This window comes from Felis catus, chromosome D2 (assembly GCF_018350175.1).
Source record: "Felis catus isolate Fca126 chromosome D2, F.catus_Fca126_mat1.0, whole genome shotgun sequence".
NCBI classification, from domain to species: domain Eukaryota; kingdom Metazoa; phylum Chordata; class Mammalia; order Carnivora; family Felidae; genus Felis; species Felis catus.
Window position 1 is genome coordinate 37,026,849 of NC_058378.1, and position 17,151 is coordinate 37,043,999.

The following is a 17,151-nucleotide window of genomic DNA, read 5'->3' on the forward strand; positions in this document are numbered from 1 at the left end:
CACAGCACACCATACACATCACCTCTAGTGAATCACCACAGAAGACAGAAAAGACAGGTGCCTGGCTCCTCACCCTGGCACCCAGTTCACTCTGGCCAAGCCATTCTCAGTCAGTGGGCTCAGGTGACCTCTGCACCATGAACTCACCCCCAGGTCCGCAAAGGGCCCATCCAGCAGCGCTAACTGGGCCACGCGGCAACGGTCCCTGTTGGCCAGCGTCTGGGGGGTGCTATAGCCCCCTCGAAGTGCATTCTCCTCGGCAATCAGAGCCTCGAGCTCTGGCGTGGCTCCTCCAGTCACCAGTGTCCGGATTAGTGTAAGGATATTGTCGTTGAAGTATGTCTGGGGAGAGAGTTGGGGGGTAGGGGAGAAAAAAATTCCTTTAAGCAAACACCCTAAAGTCACGACAACAGACATCCAAATTACAACTTTTCTTGGTATCTCCTGTTTAAAGTTCTGGCCTGTCTCTTCAAATAATTTTATGTGGGAAGTGAAAAGACAGCAGCCTCCAATTATTCCATTCTTTTCTCTCTTACTTGGTTCTGCCATGAGAGCTTGACTTTCAAAAACCACTTCAGGGAACTTTTATTAAAGGGCTGATGTCTAAACAGTTGGTGTTTACCATAATTGGTGTCAGTAGGGATGCAAATACTGCTTCCCCTTCCTCGAGTCCCACGTGTCTACTAAGGGACTTTGGACCTGGGACACAAATGCAGCTTGCACAGGCTTGGGTTACAAGGAGGACTCCTCCGAGGTCCTGTCACCCTGTGCCAGGAAGCCGCCTTCCCCAATGTGGCAAAACTTCTTTGTGTGTTGGAAGGAGATGTCGAGAGCATCATTAAGGCCACACGCTCAACAATGTACTACAACCTTTGATAATAATCTAACCCAGAAGTCTCTATCAATTAAATATGCCAGATAAAATTGCAAGGAGGAAGATGCCCTCGTGTGTGCACTTTGGTTGTTTTGTTTTGTTTTTAATAATCTCAATAGTCTGAGGCAAATACAGAATATGACAGAAGTTTCCTTCTATGTGTACATTTCTCTCACACCTGAAACATAACAGGTCTGTCAGGAACAAAACAATTAGGGTTTAAAAACATTAACAGGGGGTCAAATAAAAGAGCTCAAAAAGACATACGTCACCCAGCCTAATTTGAGAAAAGTCTCAGGTGAGGGTCTGCATTCCATTTTCCAAGATAAGAAGAAATCAAGCAGGCTGAAGTGAAATCAAAGCAAAGTTTGCCTGTGTCTTCTGAGGGCATGTGGACCTTTGGAAGTGGGTTAGGAAAGATAGCTAAATTTCATTTCAGTGATTTCTTGGTTAACCTGGCAAAACACAGTGGGGAACAAGCCAGGGAAGGACAATTTCCCATCCTGCTTGGCCATCACTAGTTCTATGGCTTGGGGGAGGTGGACTAACCATTCTAGGCTTTGATTTTCTCATCCATAAAATAAGCACAGACATTAGGGTCAAGCACATATGCAAAAAATTCCATGAGGACTTCTGAGTTCAGATGATAGCCGTTCACGGGGCAAGATTCACTTTCCTTACTGAAATACTTGCAAAACACCCAAAGTGATAGAAAATTCTAACAGCAAAGGAAACTAGGAATGTTACTCAGAAGGAGTCAGACCCTGAAGAGAATGAATGTATCCTCTACTAAAGCTTAGATGGGCCCCGGGGACACAGAAGCAGAACCAGGGCAGGTACAGGAGGAAATGTTGCTGGTGTGGTCAAGAGATAAGAGCCAGGCGGTGGGTTTAATGCTGGGCTTCACCACTTAGTAGCTGCGTGACTCTGGAAAGTTATTTGTCATTTTTGTTCTTCAGTTTCATGATCTATGAAATGTAATAATGGAGTGGTTATGAGGATAATATAACTAATACATGTGAGGCGCATAGAAAAGTGCTTGGTGCACCGGAATTCCTGATAAATACTTCTGGCCTAATATCAGAGACTTGCAGCTTTTGCTGGTGAGAGGGACAGTCAGCTCATCCTCAACCTTCCCTTTTAAAAATCGTTTACACTTGAGGTGAGAGGTAGGCAAACCAAGGCTGTTTACATCATCCCTGAATCTGCACTTCTTTTTTTTTTTTTTTAATTTTTGTAATGTTTATTTATTTTTGACAGAGAGAGAGACAGAACATGAGCGGGGGAGGGGCAGAGAGAGAGGGAGACACAAAATATGAAACAAGCTCTAGGCTCTGAGCTGTCAGCACAGAGCCCAGTGTGGGGCTCGAACCCACGAACCACGAAATCATGACCTGAGCTGAAGTTGGGTGCTTAACCGACTGAGCCACCCAGGCACCCCCCTGAATCTGCACTTCTTAATCTCCCCCCATTCTAAGACCCTATTTGGACTCAGCAGTGGCACAGCAAATGTCACCAGGGTGCTGAATCCTGGGAGGGGACAGCAGCAATGGGAAGAGCCACTAGAGTTGTGTTCTAGTAGGGGTCACCTTGGGGAAAATCCACAAACATGTCCGAAGTTTTCGGAGGTAAATCCACAGCCCTACAGTCATATAACCCACCATGAGAAGCAGAAGACCCCTACTTAACCCTGTGGCACATTAAATGAGTGAGTGCTGAGCAAAGAACTTTGACAAGGGTCTCTGAACTATAATCACCCTTTTAGATCAAGACCAAGAGGAGGAATCTAACAGCTAGCGAGGTGGGAAGCAGAACAGTCAAGACCTCAAATACTGAAAAACAGACCTCTCCTTGCTCAAAGATAGAGAGAAATAAAAAGAGCCAGTATACATATTTTTAAAAAAGGAACCATAACATTTAAGATATAAAGGAAAAGCATCATTTTGACTGATTAAATTGTTAGTGGAAGAAGTAATAGGAAAAGATCAAAGCATCTGTTTTGGAATCAAAATCATTTTTTCTTAAATATGGTTTCTATAAGAAGTAAAAGATCAGATTATAAGAAAGCTGACTTCATACAACTTACCCAATCACTTTTTTATGTAAGATATTTAAATTAAAATGGATATGATTAGAGATGATTAAAAGAATCCAATACCCTTCTTAAGATCAGGAACAAGACAAGGAAGTCAACTCTCACCACCTCTATTCAACAGAGCACTGGGGGCTCTAGCCAAGGCTAGAAAAAAATAAGGTATCCATATCCAAAATGTTTCTGTTTACAGAGAACATGATGTTATATACAGAAAATTCTAAGGTATCTATTAAAATTCAATCATAGGTAATAAATGTGTTCAGCAAGTTTCCAAGTACAAAATCAATATACAAAAAAAAATCATTTGTATATCTATATGCTTGCAATGAACAATACAAGAATAAAATTAAGATATTCCACATATATTAGCATCATAAAGAATAAGTACTTAGGAATAAATTTAACCAAGGAGGTGCAAGACTAGTACAATGAAAACTACAAAATAGTGTTGAAAGAAATTAAAGAAAATCTGAATAAATATAAAGGCATCCCATGTTTATGGATTGGAAATCTTAATATTATTAAGACAGTAGTATTCCTCCAAACAATCTACAGATTCAGTACAATCTCTGGCAAAATCCCCAAAACCATTTCTATAGAGACGGAAAAGTTGATTCTAAGATTCACATGAAATTTCAAGCACTCGAAATGACCAAACAATATAAAAAAAGGAAAAGTTGGAGGACTCAAACTTCCTAATTTCAAAATACACTAGAAGCCTACTATAATCAAGATAGTGTAGTATTGACAGAAGGACAGACATGGGATTAAAGAATGTCCAGGAAGAAATTCATATGCTTTTGTCAATTGATTTCAGCAAGGGTGCCAAGTCTATTCCATAGAGAAAGAACATAGTCTCTTAAGTAAATGGTGCTACAACACCTGGGCTTCCACATTCAGAAGAATAAAGTTGGACTCCTACCTCATACTATATATAAAAATTAATTCAAAATGGATCAAAGACTTGAATTTAAGAGCTAAAACTATGAAACACTTAGAAGAAAACATGGGATTAATTGTCATGACTTTTGATTTGAAAATGGATTATTAAATATGATGCTCAAAGTTAAGGCAACCAAAAATAAATAAATAAATAAATTGAACTTCATCGAAATTAAAACTTTTTTGTGCAACAAAGTACACTATCCAGAAAGTGAAAGAAACCCACGAAACCTGCAGAATGACAGAAAATATCTGCAAGTCATATATCTGATAAGGCCTAGTATCCAGAATATATATACAATCTTACAACCCAACAACATAAAGACAACCCAATTTAAAAAAAATGGAGAAAAGACTCAAACATTTCTGAAAAAAAAAAGAGATACAAATGGCCAACAAAATAAATGAAAAGACATCACTAGTCATCAGGGAAATGCAAATCAAAACCACAATGAGCTATCTCTTCACACCCACTAGGATGGCTATAATCAAAAAGACTGAGGATGGGGAGAAATCGGAACACCAACACTCTACTGGTGGGAATATAAAATGATACAGCCACTTTGAGAAACAGTTTCACAGTTCCTCATATGGTTAAACAGAGTTATATATAGCTCAGTAATTCTACTTCTGTGTATATACCCAAGAAAAACTAAAAAAATGTATGTCCATATGAAGACTTGTATACAGATGTTTACAGCAGCATTATTCACAACAGTCCCAAAATGGAAATAGTCCAAATGTCTATCACCTCCTAAATGCAGAAGTAAAATGTCTGATATCCATGCGTGAGTATCATTCAGTTATATGCATATTATTCATACCATAAAAAGGTACAAAGTACTAAACATGCTCCAACATGGATGAACCTTGAACACATTATGTTAAGTGAAAGAAAATCACAAAAGACTACATACTGTATGATTCCATTTATATGAAATATGTAGAAGAGCCAAATCAAGAAATATAGGCAATAGAGTAATGAACGGTTGCTTGGTGCTGAGGGAGGGAGACAGAAGTTTACGGGCGGTTGCTAAAGGGTATGGAGGTTTTTTGGGTTTTTTGTTGCTGTTGTTGTTGCTGTTGTTGTTTGTTTTTTGAGACAATGAAAATGTTCTAAAATTGACTGTGGTGATGATTGTACATACTTGTGATTATACTAAAAATCACAGAATTACACACTTTAAGTGGGAGAATTGCAGGATTATTAATCATATCTCAGCAAAGGTCCTAAAACAAGAGAAACAGCTAAAAGGTAAACTAAACTTGTAATGGCCAGATTTTTATCCATTAAGAAACAGTAATTAACAGTACTATATGATACACTGAAAAATTTAAGTGGGTAGATCTCATGTGAAGTGTTCTTGCCAAAACAACGACAAGAAATACACAGTATGTTGTAGAACTAAAATCACATAGTCAGTGATGTGGAAGTAAAACTAAGAAGTTGGCCAAAACCACATGCAGAAACTCTCTTTCATCCTTTCTCCCTCCCTCCCTCCCTTCCTTCTTCCTTCCATCTGTCCGTCTCTATGAGAATGCTGGTAGATACTGAGGAAAGACAACAGACATCAAATTGATAAATAGCAAGTGTTCACAAGTTAATGTTGTAAACAAAATTCAAGCAGGTAAAAATGAGTAAGCAAGCAAGGAAACAGTTGAAAACAACCTGTCCTGAGCTGAAGAATGAACTGAGGATGTGGATTGAAATGGCTCACCAAGTAAGTGTGGTTAACACCTAAATCTGTACTAGGCAAATATTTAAATTTAAAATATGAAATGAAGAAGGGCATCTCGGTGGCTCAGTTGGTTAAGTGTCCGACTTTTGATTTTGGCTCATGTCATGATCCCAGGGTCGTGGGATCAAGTCCCATATCGGGCTCTGCACTGAGTGTGGAGCCTGCTCGGGATTCTCTCTCTCCTTCTCTCTCTGCCCCTCCCCAGCTCTTGCTTGCTTTCTCTCTCAAATTCAATAAATAAACATCTAAAAAATATATATTAAATAAATAAAAAAAGTAACCTAACACAATGCTGTACAAAAATAAAAAGTATAAGATCAGGTTAGCCAGAGACTTCTCTAGAAAACTTAAGAACGATGCCAACTGAGATTTCAAAAGACACATTTATTCCAAGAATTCTACATACAGCTAAATCACCAATCATTTGTGAAGGCAATAAAAATATTTTTGAAAAAAAAATATTTTGAATCTCTGAGTACCTAAGCATTTATTGATTTACTTCATTAAAAAAAAAAAAAAACAGAAAAAGGGCGCCTGCGTGGCTCAGTTGGTTGAGCATCTGACTTTGGCTCAGGTCATGATCCCACAGTTTGTGGGTTTGAGCCCTGCATCGGGCTCTGTGCTAACAGCTCAGAACCTGGAGCCTGCTTCAGATTCTGTGTCTCCCTCTCTCTCTGCCCTCCCCAGCTCACGCTCGCACTCTGTCTGTGTCTCTGTCTCTGAAAAATAAACATAAAAAAAAAAACCTCAGAAAAAAAATTTGCATCCTTTAAGATCATTTTAAACTTTAGAAATTAAAAAATGAGCAAATTTGTTTTAAAAATACAGGTGAAATGTATTGAAATGTGGAATTTAATAAATGGTTGTGTTTTTTATTACTAAACTAAATGCAAATGTCAAAAGTAATCCTTGAGGGAAAAAAATGACATAAAATTATCTGTTAATACAGTAACATTCGTTAATTTTTAAAAGTCCACAAAATGAGGTAGGAGAGAGGAGGATGGATATAAAGGCATGTGAATTCCTTGATCTTATAGAAGGAAGAATCAAGAATTAAATTTTTCTAGACAATAATGCTTAGAAAATACACTTTCACACATATTTATAGAATGCCTCGTAACCACTAACTAGAATCAAAAATAGAATATAGATAGTTCACATACCACTAGAGTCAATGAGCATACAAAAATATAGTCCATACACCCAAAGATGGATAACAAAAGACACAATTACAGAGGCACGTGTAAAGCATAATGCAAAACTATAGCATTATATGTTAATAACTAAACAGATACGAACTAAGTGATTTGGCTGAATTACAAAGATTCTCAGACTTGTTCAAAAGCCAAAATGAAAATCAAACTCTGATATCTTCATAAAGAAACATGAAAAAACAAAATAAAACAGCCATTGAAAACTGTATTTCAAGAGTAAAATGTTAAATGTTACATTAAGCAAGTTAACTGTATATTGAGAGTTAAAATTTACAATAAAGATATTACCTATTTATGGACAAAATAATATAACTGAAATGGAGAAAGCAAAACTAATTAGCAATTAGAGTAAAATAAATGTGGACTAAGGGTGGTATGTAAAATATCACTGTGTTTCTAGCTTCCACAGCTCAAACCAAAATATAAGAAAATTAAGGATATAATGCAAGTGATTTAGTAGATTTGTGCTAAACTCTGTGACATTTTTAGATAGCTCCCAAACAATAATTACCAAAAAAAAAAAAAAAAAAAGATCTACAGCTCAAAGTATAAAATCTCAGTATATACAAATAAAGTATGAGCTGTAGGGTCTACATTTAAAAAATTAAGATAATAATAGAAATAAAAGTAACTATTCCAGCATCTCCAAGTTTAAAAGAAAAGTATTCTAAAACCTAACTATAGGTCAAGATGGAAATCAAACTTAGAATATAGAGTATTTAAAAATTAAATATTTGAAAATGGTATGTAAAAATGTCATAGACTGAGGCCAAAGCTGCTGAAACAAATTCAGAGCCTTAAATGATTTTATTATTAAATACAAAAGAATCATAATAAATAATGCTAAGCATTAAAAGAATTGTCTTTTATTGTTCTTTTTTATCTTAGAAAAGCAGAAGGATGAAATGAAAAGGCATCAATTAATGAAACTGCAGGAGGATATTTATTAAATTGATAAATACCAGAAATAATTCTTGGAAAAAATAAAATAAGCAAGCCTATGACAAATATAACTAAAAATAAAATTAGAAATAAGAAAGAGAATATAGTGTCATATACGTTTGAGAATTAACTCTCCTATTCCAGAAGCTCTCTTTAATGTCACAGTTACTGGTCATGAGTAAGAAGAACAGCCACTGTTGTTCAACAGGAAGCAAAGTAATGATCATCTACCAACAGATAAGATTATTAGGAAAAAGAGAAAAATAGAGAAAAAGACCATGTTCCTTAACATGTAAACTGGATGTTATAATGTCATATTTTCTCTAGTAAGTTATTTTAAAGTGTCTTTATTTATTTTGAGGGGGGATGCAAAGAGAGAGGGAGAGAGAGAGAGAATCCCAAACAGACTCCACATTGTCAGTCCAGAGCCTGAGGCTGCGCTCAGTCCCAGGAACCGTGAGATCATGACTGAAGCTGAAATCAAGTGTCAGACGCTTAACTGACTGAGCCACCCGGGTGCCCCTCTAGTAAAATTTTTAAGTTTGATATATGCCTAATCATAGATTCAACTGGGTTTTTTAAAAACTTGATATGAATATGCTAAATTTCCTCTGGAAACAGTTTATGAAGTTGTCCTCCCAAGTGTTAAAATAAATATTAAATATTTCATAATTAAACACTGTAGACAATATTAAAAACGAGAAGATCAATCAACCAGAATGGATTAGTGAGAACAAGAGCCTAGTAGTTATACAACCTTCATACAGGAGTTGGCAAATCTGTGGGCCAAATCTAGTCTGTCCCCTGTTGTTGTTTTTTTTTTTTTAAATAAAGCTTTGTTGGGACCCAGACATGCCCATTTGTTTACAAGTAGGCTTTTGTGCAATAATGACAGAAGTCAAGTACTTAGAGAGTATGTATGGCTCTCAAAAGCCTAAAATATTCACCATCTGGCTCTTTACAAAAAAAAGTTTGCTAATCTGTTGTTTAATATGATAAGGAAAGCATTATATACTAAAGGGAAAAAATGTTTCTTCAACAAATGATTTAGGGGCAACTGGCTATCTGGAAAAAATTCTTCAACAATATGGTAATGATTAAACAAGTCACAATACATTTACATTAGTTATATTGTCCAGATATTAATATTATGTTTTCAGAGAATAATGGCACAGTAACAATTATACGATATAATAGCAAAATATTCATAAAAGCAGTATCCAAAAAAACGCCATGACCTAAAATTCACATTAAAAGTGTAGACCTCAACAGATAAAGGCTTATTTATGTAAAATTAATTGTATTCTCAAATTTTACTTGGTAGTTAATTATGGGTGCTAGAATTCTGATTGACTTCAATTTTTTCCTGTAATTTTATTTATTTTATATAGTTTTGACTATGAAAATGTATTTATATTTATATTAAATTTCTAAAAAAAGGAAATGAACGAATGAATTCGTACAACTCAACAGCAAAAATAAACCACAAAAAACATTCTACACAAAATGGACAAAGCAACTGAATAGACATTTTTTCAAAGAAGACATTCAAATGACCACCAGATACATGAAAAGATGTTCAACATCACTAATCATCAGGCAAATGCAAATCAAGACCACAATGAGCTGTCTCCTGACACCTGCTAGAATTACTGCTGTCAAAAAATCAAGAAATGACACATGTGTTGATGAGAATGAGGAGAAAAGGAACCCCCTGTACACTGTTGGTGGGAACATAAATTGGTGCAGCCACTATGGAAAACAGCATGATTGTTCTTCAAAACTTACAAATAGAACTACCATATGATCCCGCAATTCCCCTTCTTGGTATATACCTGAAGGATGAAAAATCACTATCTTAAAGATACATCTGCACTCCCATGTTCACTGCAGAACTTTTTACAATAGCCAAGACATGGAGACAACCTAAGCACCCATTGGCAGACGAGTGGATAAAGAAAATGTGGTATATATATATACACAATAGAATAATATCCAGTCACAAAAAGAACGAAATCCTGCCAACTGCAACAACATGGATGAATCCTGAGAGCGTTAAGTAAAATAAGTCCAAAAGAGAAATACAAATATAGTATAATCTCACTTATATGTGGAACCAACCAAATAAATAAATAAATAAATAAATAAATAAATAAATAAATAAGCAACTATCTCACAGAAACAGAGAACAGATTGGTGGTTGCCAGGGGCTGGATGTGGGGATGGTGGTCAAAGGATACAAACTTCCAGTTATAAGGTGAATAAGTTCTAAGGATGTAATGTACAGCAGGGTGACTACAGTTAACAATACTGTGCTACATATTTAAAAGTTGCTAAGAGTAGATTTTAAAAGTTCTCACACACATACACACACAAATGTAGCTATGTGAGATAATGGATGTGTCCACTAACCCTATTGTGGTAATCATTTCTCAGTATAATACATACATTGGATCATTGCACTGTATCCTTAAATGTACATAGTGTTAAGAGTCAATTATATCTCAATGAAACTAGGCAAAAGAAAGGAAGCAAATGTTTATAAAATAGTTAAAGGCAAAAAAACACAGCCACAAACAACCTGATGAAAATATAGCTGAATACTGAACTGATCTCAGGGTACCTGAGAGTTCGCTTGTTTGGCAAGCACTTTTTCAGCATAAAAACTATAGAAAAGAATAAAACAAAACAAAATAAAGCAAAACAAAAAAACCCAGTATAGAATAATTCACAAAAGAAAATATGCATTTACATGACTACATACAAATTAGAAGTTTATATACTTCAAAACTATCATAAACGCAGTTAAAAGAGAAAATGATAGTGTCCACTAGAGTGCATAGGATGGCATTTATATAACAGTTATGGTAGTGCAAATTAATAGGAGATAACCTGGCAATATTAAAAGCATCAAGAGCTTTAAATGTTCATATTTGTTAAAAACTCAGAAAGTTTGCCTCAAGATAATAAACTGCTTCTTGTTCAAAGATTATGTACAATAATGTTTATCACAGGGTTAATTATTATTACAACAACAAAAATGTTAAGTGAAATGCCCCACAATAAATAGGTAATGGTTAAATAGATTCTGGAATAGCTATATGTTAGAATCTCATGAAATCCTATGAAGGCTTTGCAAATCATGACACCCAATAAGACGACATGATTCAATGCTCTGGATAAAATACTAACTGTGGGGGTGCCTTTGTGGCTCAGTCACTTAAGGGTCTGACTCTTGATTTCGGCTCAACTCATGATTTCACAGTCATGGGATCAAGTCCCACATTGGGCTCCTCTGGGCATGGAGCCTGCTTGGGATTCTCTCTCTCCCTCTCTCTGTACCCCTCTACCCTGCTCATGCTCGCTCAGTCTCTCTCTCAATAAATAAAAATAAAAAAAAATAGTTACTGTGAAAATAAAAGGGAAAAAAACCCAACATAATAAAACTGAATTATTCCATACTTATCTATCCATCTGGGAGGAAATATACCAAAATATTTTTAAAAATTTTTAATGTTTATTCATTTTTGAGAGACAGAGACAGAGACAGAGACAGAGAGACAGAGCATGATCAGGGGAGGGGCAGAGAGAGAGGGAGACACAGAATCTGAAGCAGGCTCCAGGCTCTGAACTGTCAGCACAGAGCCCGATGCAGCCTCAAATCCACGAGCTGTGAGGTCGTGACCTGAGCTGAGGTCAGAGGCTTAACTGACTGAGGCACCCAGGCACCCTGGAAATATACCAAAGTATTAATCATGCTTATCTTTGGGTGTTGAAAATATGGTTCACTTTATATATTTATATATATTTATATTTATATGCATTCTTTATATACTTCTTGTGCTTTCAAAATACCCCACACTGAGTATGAATAACATTTCTAATGAAAACAGTCAATGATTTTTAAACAAAAACCACTATAAATTGTTTTGCAAAGTCTAGGAGGTCAACATGAAAGATTATTGTTTTGTTAAATCTTTAGGATTTGGCTTTTCCCTTCTGTGTTGAAACCAGTTACACTGAAACAACACAAACTTCAGATCAATCAGTCACTGACATTTATTGAGCATCTACTAATCCTTGGGTCTTGATTTGTGCATAAAATTGTATGCTGCTCAGAGTGTGTCACTTTCAAAATTTCCCATCACACAGGTATAATTTCAGGGCAGGCCACAGGGTTTCATGGGTGCCCGAACAACACAGAGTTCACTCATAACTCTGAACACAAATCTCTGCCCTCTGACCTGGCTCTGTATCCCAGATCTCTCTCCTTGATTTTTCCATGCAGGCATCGAGAAGCAGCACTGCGGGCAACAATACTGGCTATGACAGAGAATAATGATGTCTGTCTGTCAGCAGAGCACTCTTGCTCCTATTCTGCTGCCTCAATAATCAGCCTGCAGAGAAGTACTTCGAGCATTGCGTATGGGTGTGTTCTAAGCATGCATCAAGGTCTCTTTGTGATCTGAGTGACTTGGTGGAAAGACCATGATTTTCTTGAAAAAGGATATCCAGCTGGTCATAATGGAAGGCACAGATTTCTTCCTGTGGTTGGGGTATCACTCACAGAGCATAACATCGGTCTGCAGCTAAGCACCAAATCCAGAGCTTTCTGCATAGAAAGTGGCTGTTTCAGCACCACACGGCAAACCAGATGCTAGGACTTCAAATACCAATTATCACAGACAATTCTTGTGGAGGATGAGCCAGCTACAGCAAACTTCCGTACAACTCCCTTGACCCAGAAGGCACAATTCTTTTCTGGATTAATAGAAACACTAGAACTGAAGAAACACAAACTTCTGGAGGGAGGACTGCAGTATGGAAGTGTGATCCTTTGCCTCCTAAGCTTCTGTACTGCTGGCCTTTTCTGTGACTGTGTTCATCTTACTTCTGCTGGAAGCCTTGTGAGGGACTTCCATATAGAGCCTCCAGACTTAGCCAGACTAGTCTTCAGGGATGCTATGGGCAGAGGCCATGGCTGTTCCTGTGTCACATGGGCTTTGGGAAGCCTATGGGAACCAAGTTAGGGTCTTTCTTGTGCTTGGAATCAAGAGACCCATGTAGGGGCGCCTGGGTGGCTCAATTGGTTAAGCGTCCACCTTTGGCTTAGGTCATGATCTTGCAGTCTGTGAGTTTGAGTCCCGGGTCAGGCTCTGTGCTGACAGCTCAGAGCCTGGCACCTGCTTTGAATTCTGTGTCTCCCCCTCTGTCTCTCTGTTTCTCCTCTGCTCATGCTCTCTCTCTCTCTGTCTCTCAAAAATAAATAAAGGTTAAACGTTAAAAAAAAAAAAAGAGGGAGAGAGAGACACACACACATGTAGTCTAGGGAATAGGGGAGCCCCTCTTCCTACTACCAAGGTCAGGACTCCATCCTTAGTCGGAAAGCTTTTCTTCCAGGTAAGACAACATGGTCCTGACTTCAGAATTCAGCTAGTATGGCTTTAAATCCCTGATTCGCCACTCAACAGCTATGACGATGGGAAAGTTACCTGACTTTACTATGCCTCGAGTTCCTCATCCATGTAACCAGAATCCAAGAAAACCCAGTATGAGCCAGCATACAGTGTTAAATGAGATACTTTGTGTAACTTTTAGTGCACAGCAAATACTCAAAAAATGGTAGTTTATAAAAGTAACCGACTAGCAATGCAAGCAATTTAGAAAATTCCGTCTCCCTACGTTTCTGTGCTCTCAACTCTCCTATCAGAGAGCTGGACCACGTGCATGACCTCCTTGGCCTCAGAACTTTGACCTTTCTCAGATACAGACGGAGTAACAGGCCTCGAGGAAGCCGAGAAACCCTGGGCAGAGGACCTGACTGCACAGAGAAATCTGAGGCCACAGTGCCACCTAGCCTGCTCTGCAGACACCCCTCTGTGCCCGTGTTTCTAACACACTGGAGCATCTTCCTCTTTTTATTTTTTTAAAGTATAATTACCAGAGCTTATGTTTCACAGTTAATGCTGTCAAGCCTGTTAAACTAATTGGTCTTTTATAGAAAATTTAACTGAAAATTAACACATCTTTTAATAACATTGCCTTAACTTTAATGGCACTTTGCCTTTCGTTTATAATTGCTCTAAAATTGTCATTTTCCATGCCATAGCTGCCATTTTTTATATTTGCTAGTTTGCATGGTGTAGATTTTTATTTTTAGTATTTTTCTTTCATGAGGGATGAGAACGATTTGATTTTTTTTTTCCCCAATCCCAGGCCTTCCTGGCCTGATGTGACAGCAGCGGTATGTTCCAGGTGCAACACGGCTCACTACCGTTTGCTACACAGACATTGGCGCTAGCTGGTCTGCCTCAGGATGGCCCACGGGCTGTCTCTCACCTAGTGAGCAGAGGAAGTGAGGCTTTAGGGTGGAATGTAAGGAAGAGCGCCATGGAGGAATAATCTGTTTATGTTAACGTGGCACTGGATTAGCTTGGGCTGACTGAGAACTTGTCCCCTCCAAAACACCCTCCTTAATGCAAGTACAACTAAGAGAGTAAATCGTGTGGGGGAGCCTGGGTGGCTCAGTCAGTTAAGCAACTGACTCTTGATTTTGGCTCAGGTCATGATCTCAGTTTGTAGGGTTGAGCCCTGCATCGGGTTCAGTGCTGACAGCGCAGAGCCTGCTTGGGATTCCCTCTGCCCTTCCCCTATTTGTTCTCTCTTTCTCTCAAAATAAATTTTACAAAGTAATAATTAAAAAAAACCCCAGAGAGTAAATCATGTGGGTCCATCTTCCAGATGGTCACATTCTTCATTCTTCCCAACATAAGCTCGGTAATTTCTGGCAAACAGAGACCAGCTCTCTGATATTAGATAATAGAATACAGAAGCATAACATATATGTGTCTGTGAGTACATACACATATGCATATATGTACATGCATAGATATGTACACACACATATATAATCTACTTCTTTGTAGTTACATTTGATCTTAAGAAATATTTGTCAGCTCTGTGAAAGATTTTCATCTACCTTTGTCCTTACCTGATTCCTTGAATGTGGTAAGAGGCTGTTAATATCATTCTCATTAACAGTTAGACCCAACTGAGCCCCAGACAGTGGAAAAGACAGACACAGGATGCTGCTGGGCTGGGACCAGAAGCTCTAAGTCCTAATTCATGGGCTAGTGCCACAATGTTTCTCCTCTATGTCCTTGCCTTTTTTATGAAATACTAACTTATTGAACATGCAAACACTCACCCTGGGCATTGGTGCAGTAGGCAAAGCAGAGGTACACATGGGATAAAATGCTCATACTGAAGTTTTTCTTGGGCTCCTGAGGGATTCAGCAGTGGGGGTCCCTCGATACGACGGCATCCTCTGTTGTGCCTGCATTGCTTGTTGGATGTATAGGACACTGGAAAAGGGGGCCTCTGGTTCTCCTCTGCCCTTTCCCTTTACACTGGTAGGTATGTCTTTCTCTGTATTTTTTTCCGGGTTAGGTAGAATGTCCAATCTGAAACTTCAGGGAATCTTATTTTCTAAAAAAGCAACAGCACTGCGGCTGTGCAGTGGAATTCATCAGCTCTCATTACAGGATGCCCTCTTTTCTCCCCAGAAGGGGTTGTCTTCTCAGCACTCCTTTGATAACGATGGTACAGTGTGGTATACTTCTGTCTGAGAAAGGTTGAGGGTTCAAAGAAAATGGACATCACATGTTCAACCTCTGGACTCAAAGGACAGGCAAATGGCCAGAAGACCAAGGATGCTCTCTGATGATAGTCGTGAGGGCTCACAAAATTAGAAGCAGGAGGCCTGTAAGTCTGGTTCGGCAGAATGGACAGGCAGGGACCAGTGGCACGAGTAAAACAGGCCTGGTAGAATCCAATGGGGAATAGTGTGGGCTGTAGCTAAGGGGACCATCTCTCAGCTCTAACCAATTGCTGTTTTGTGGGCATCTGGGAATCTGCTTTGTGACTCCAATCAAAATTAGCTGGAAACCTATATTTTATGTGTAATCTTGTAATTTTAAAACATTGGCAGCAGATTCCATTTAAACATTAAAAACCTTTTGGAAATGCAGAACCTGTCTGTGGGATGGGTGTTGCCTGCCTGCTATGTGCTGTTTTGAGACTTCTGTGATAGACCCATCATTACAAGCCAAATATTATCAGTCCAGGTACTCGTGCCAAAATATTGTGCTGTTTCTCTTTCTTCTCTTAAAATGAGTGCACTAGGATGGCACACTGGACAGAAAAATAATCAGAGGTTACTTCAGGACTCAATTCAGTGATGGATTTGTCCTTCCATCCAGAACACACAGGAAGCAGTGCCCTTAGGAGGATGCCAGTGGCATCCGAAGGAAGAAGCATCCTCTAACCAGGACTGAAGCGTTTAACCCCGGACTTAGAACCTTGCGGAGTGTGATCTTTTGGACGCAGAATACTCACAGTACGGACGACAGCTTCGCCTGTCTGACTGCTTATTGTATGTCCCTCCCCGGTATCCACTATCTTCCAACCATGATGGCCTTCAACTACTCTCTCAGACAAACCAAACCCAGCTCAGCACCACTGTTCAGCCTTTGCCCTGTTCTTTCTTCTGCCTTGGAAAGCTAGTCGCCCTCACCCCCAGGCGCTTTCTTCTTCTGCTTTTTTGGTGTCAGCTTCCAAGTTTTCTGTTAAGATAGCTTTGCTGTGACCATGGTTGCTAACACAGGTCTCTACACCCATGCAAACTATTTTATGTTCTTCAAATCAGTCTTGCCCATTTCATAGTATTCATTTACTACTACTAGCAGTAACGATAGCTGCTGTCACTTACATAGTTATCCCCCACTAGAATGAAAGTTCTAACAACAGGAGGGCAGAGTCTTCCTCTTTCTTCTTCACTACTGAATCCTCAGCATCAAAATTGTGCCTGGCGTTTAGTTAAGTGCCCAGTGAAGGCATCGATTAGTAACAATGAATGCATATAGAGCTTGTCATGTGCAAAGCACGGCACTAGTCACTTTACAATCTTACCTCATTTAATTATCTCAATAATTCTGTGAGGAAGGTACTATTATTTTTTTTTTTGATATTTATTTATTTTTGACACAGAAAGATAGGGCGTGAGTGGGGGAGGGGTAGAGAGAGAAAGGAAGACACAGAATCCGAAGCAGGCTCCAGGCTCTGAGCTGTCAGCACAGAGCCCAACCCAGGCCTCGAACCCACAAACCGTGAGATCATGACCTGAGCTGAAACCGGACGCTTAACCAACTGAGCCAAGGTAGTACTGTTATGATCCCAATTTTAAAGATACGGAAACTGAGGCACAGAGAGGTTAAGGTTACACAGCCTTAAGGTACATGGTGGTTCTGGGCTCTGGATCCAAACAGTCGGACTCTTAGTTCATGA

General features: G+C 38.6%; 1 protein-coding gene across 42 annotated transcripts in view; it reads right to left on the reverse strand.

Annotated features, from left to right (window-relative positions):
- KCNMA1 (potassium calcium-activated channel subfamily M alpha 1) overlaps positions 1-17,151 on the reverse strand; it is a 731,637-nt gene that overhangs the window by 14,676 nt on the left and 699,810 nt on the right. For all 42 annotated transcript variants that reach the window (XM_019813336.3, XM_045040192.1, XM_019813339.3 and 39 more), the window contains one exon: positions 148-342. In XM_019813336.3, the coding sequence (XP_019668895.2) occupies positions 148-342 (195 nt within the window). The remainder of the gene's footprint in view (positions 1-147; positions 343-17,151) is intronic.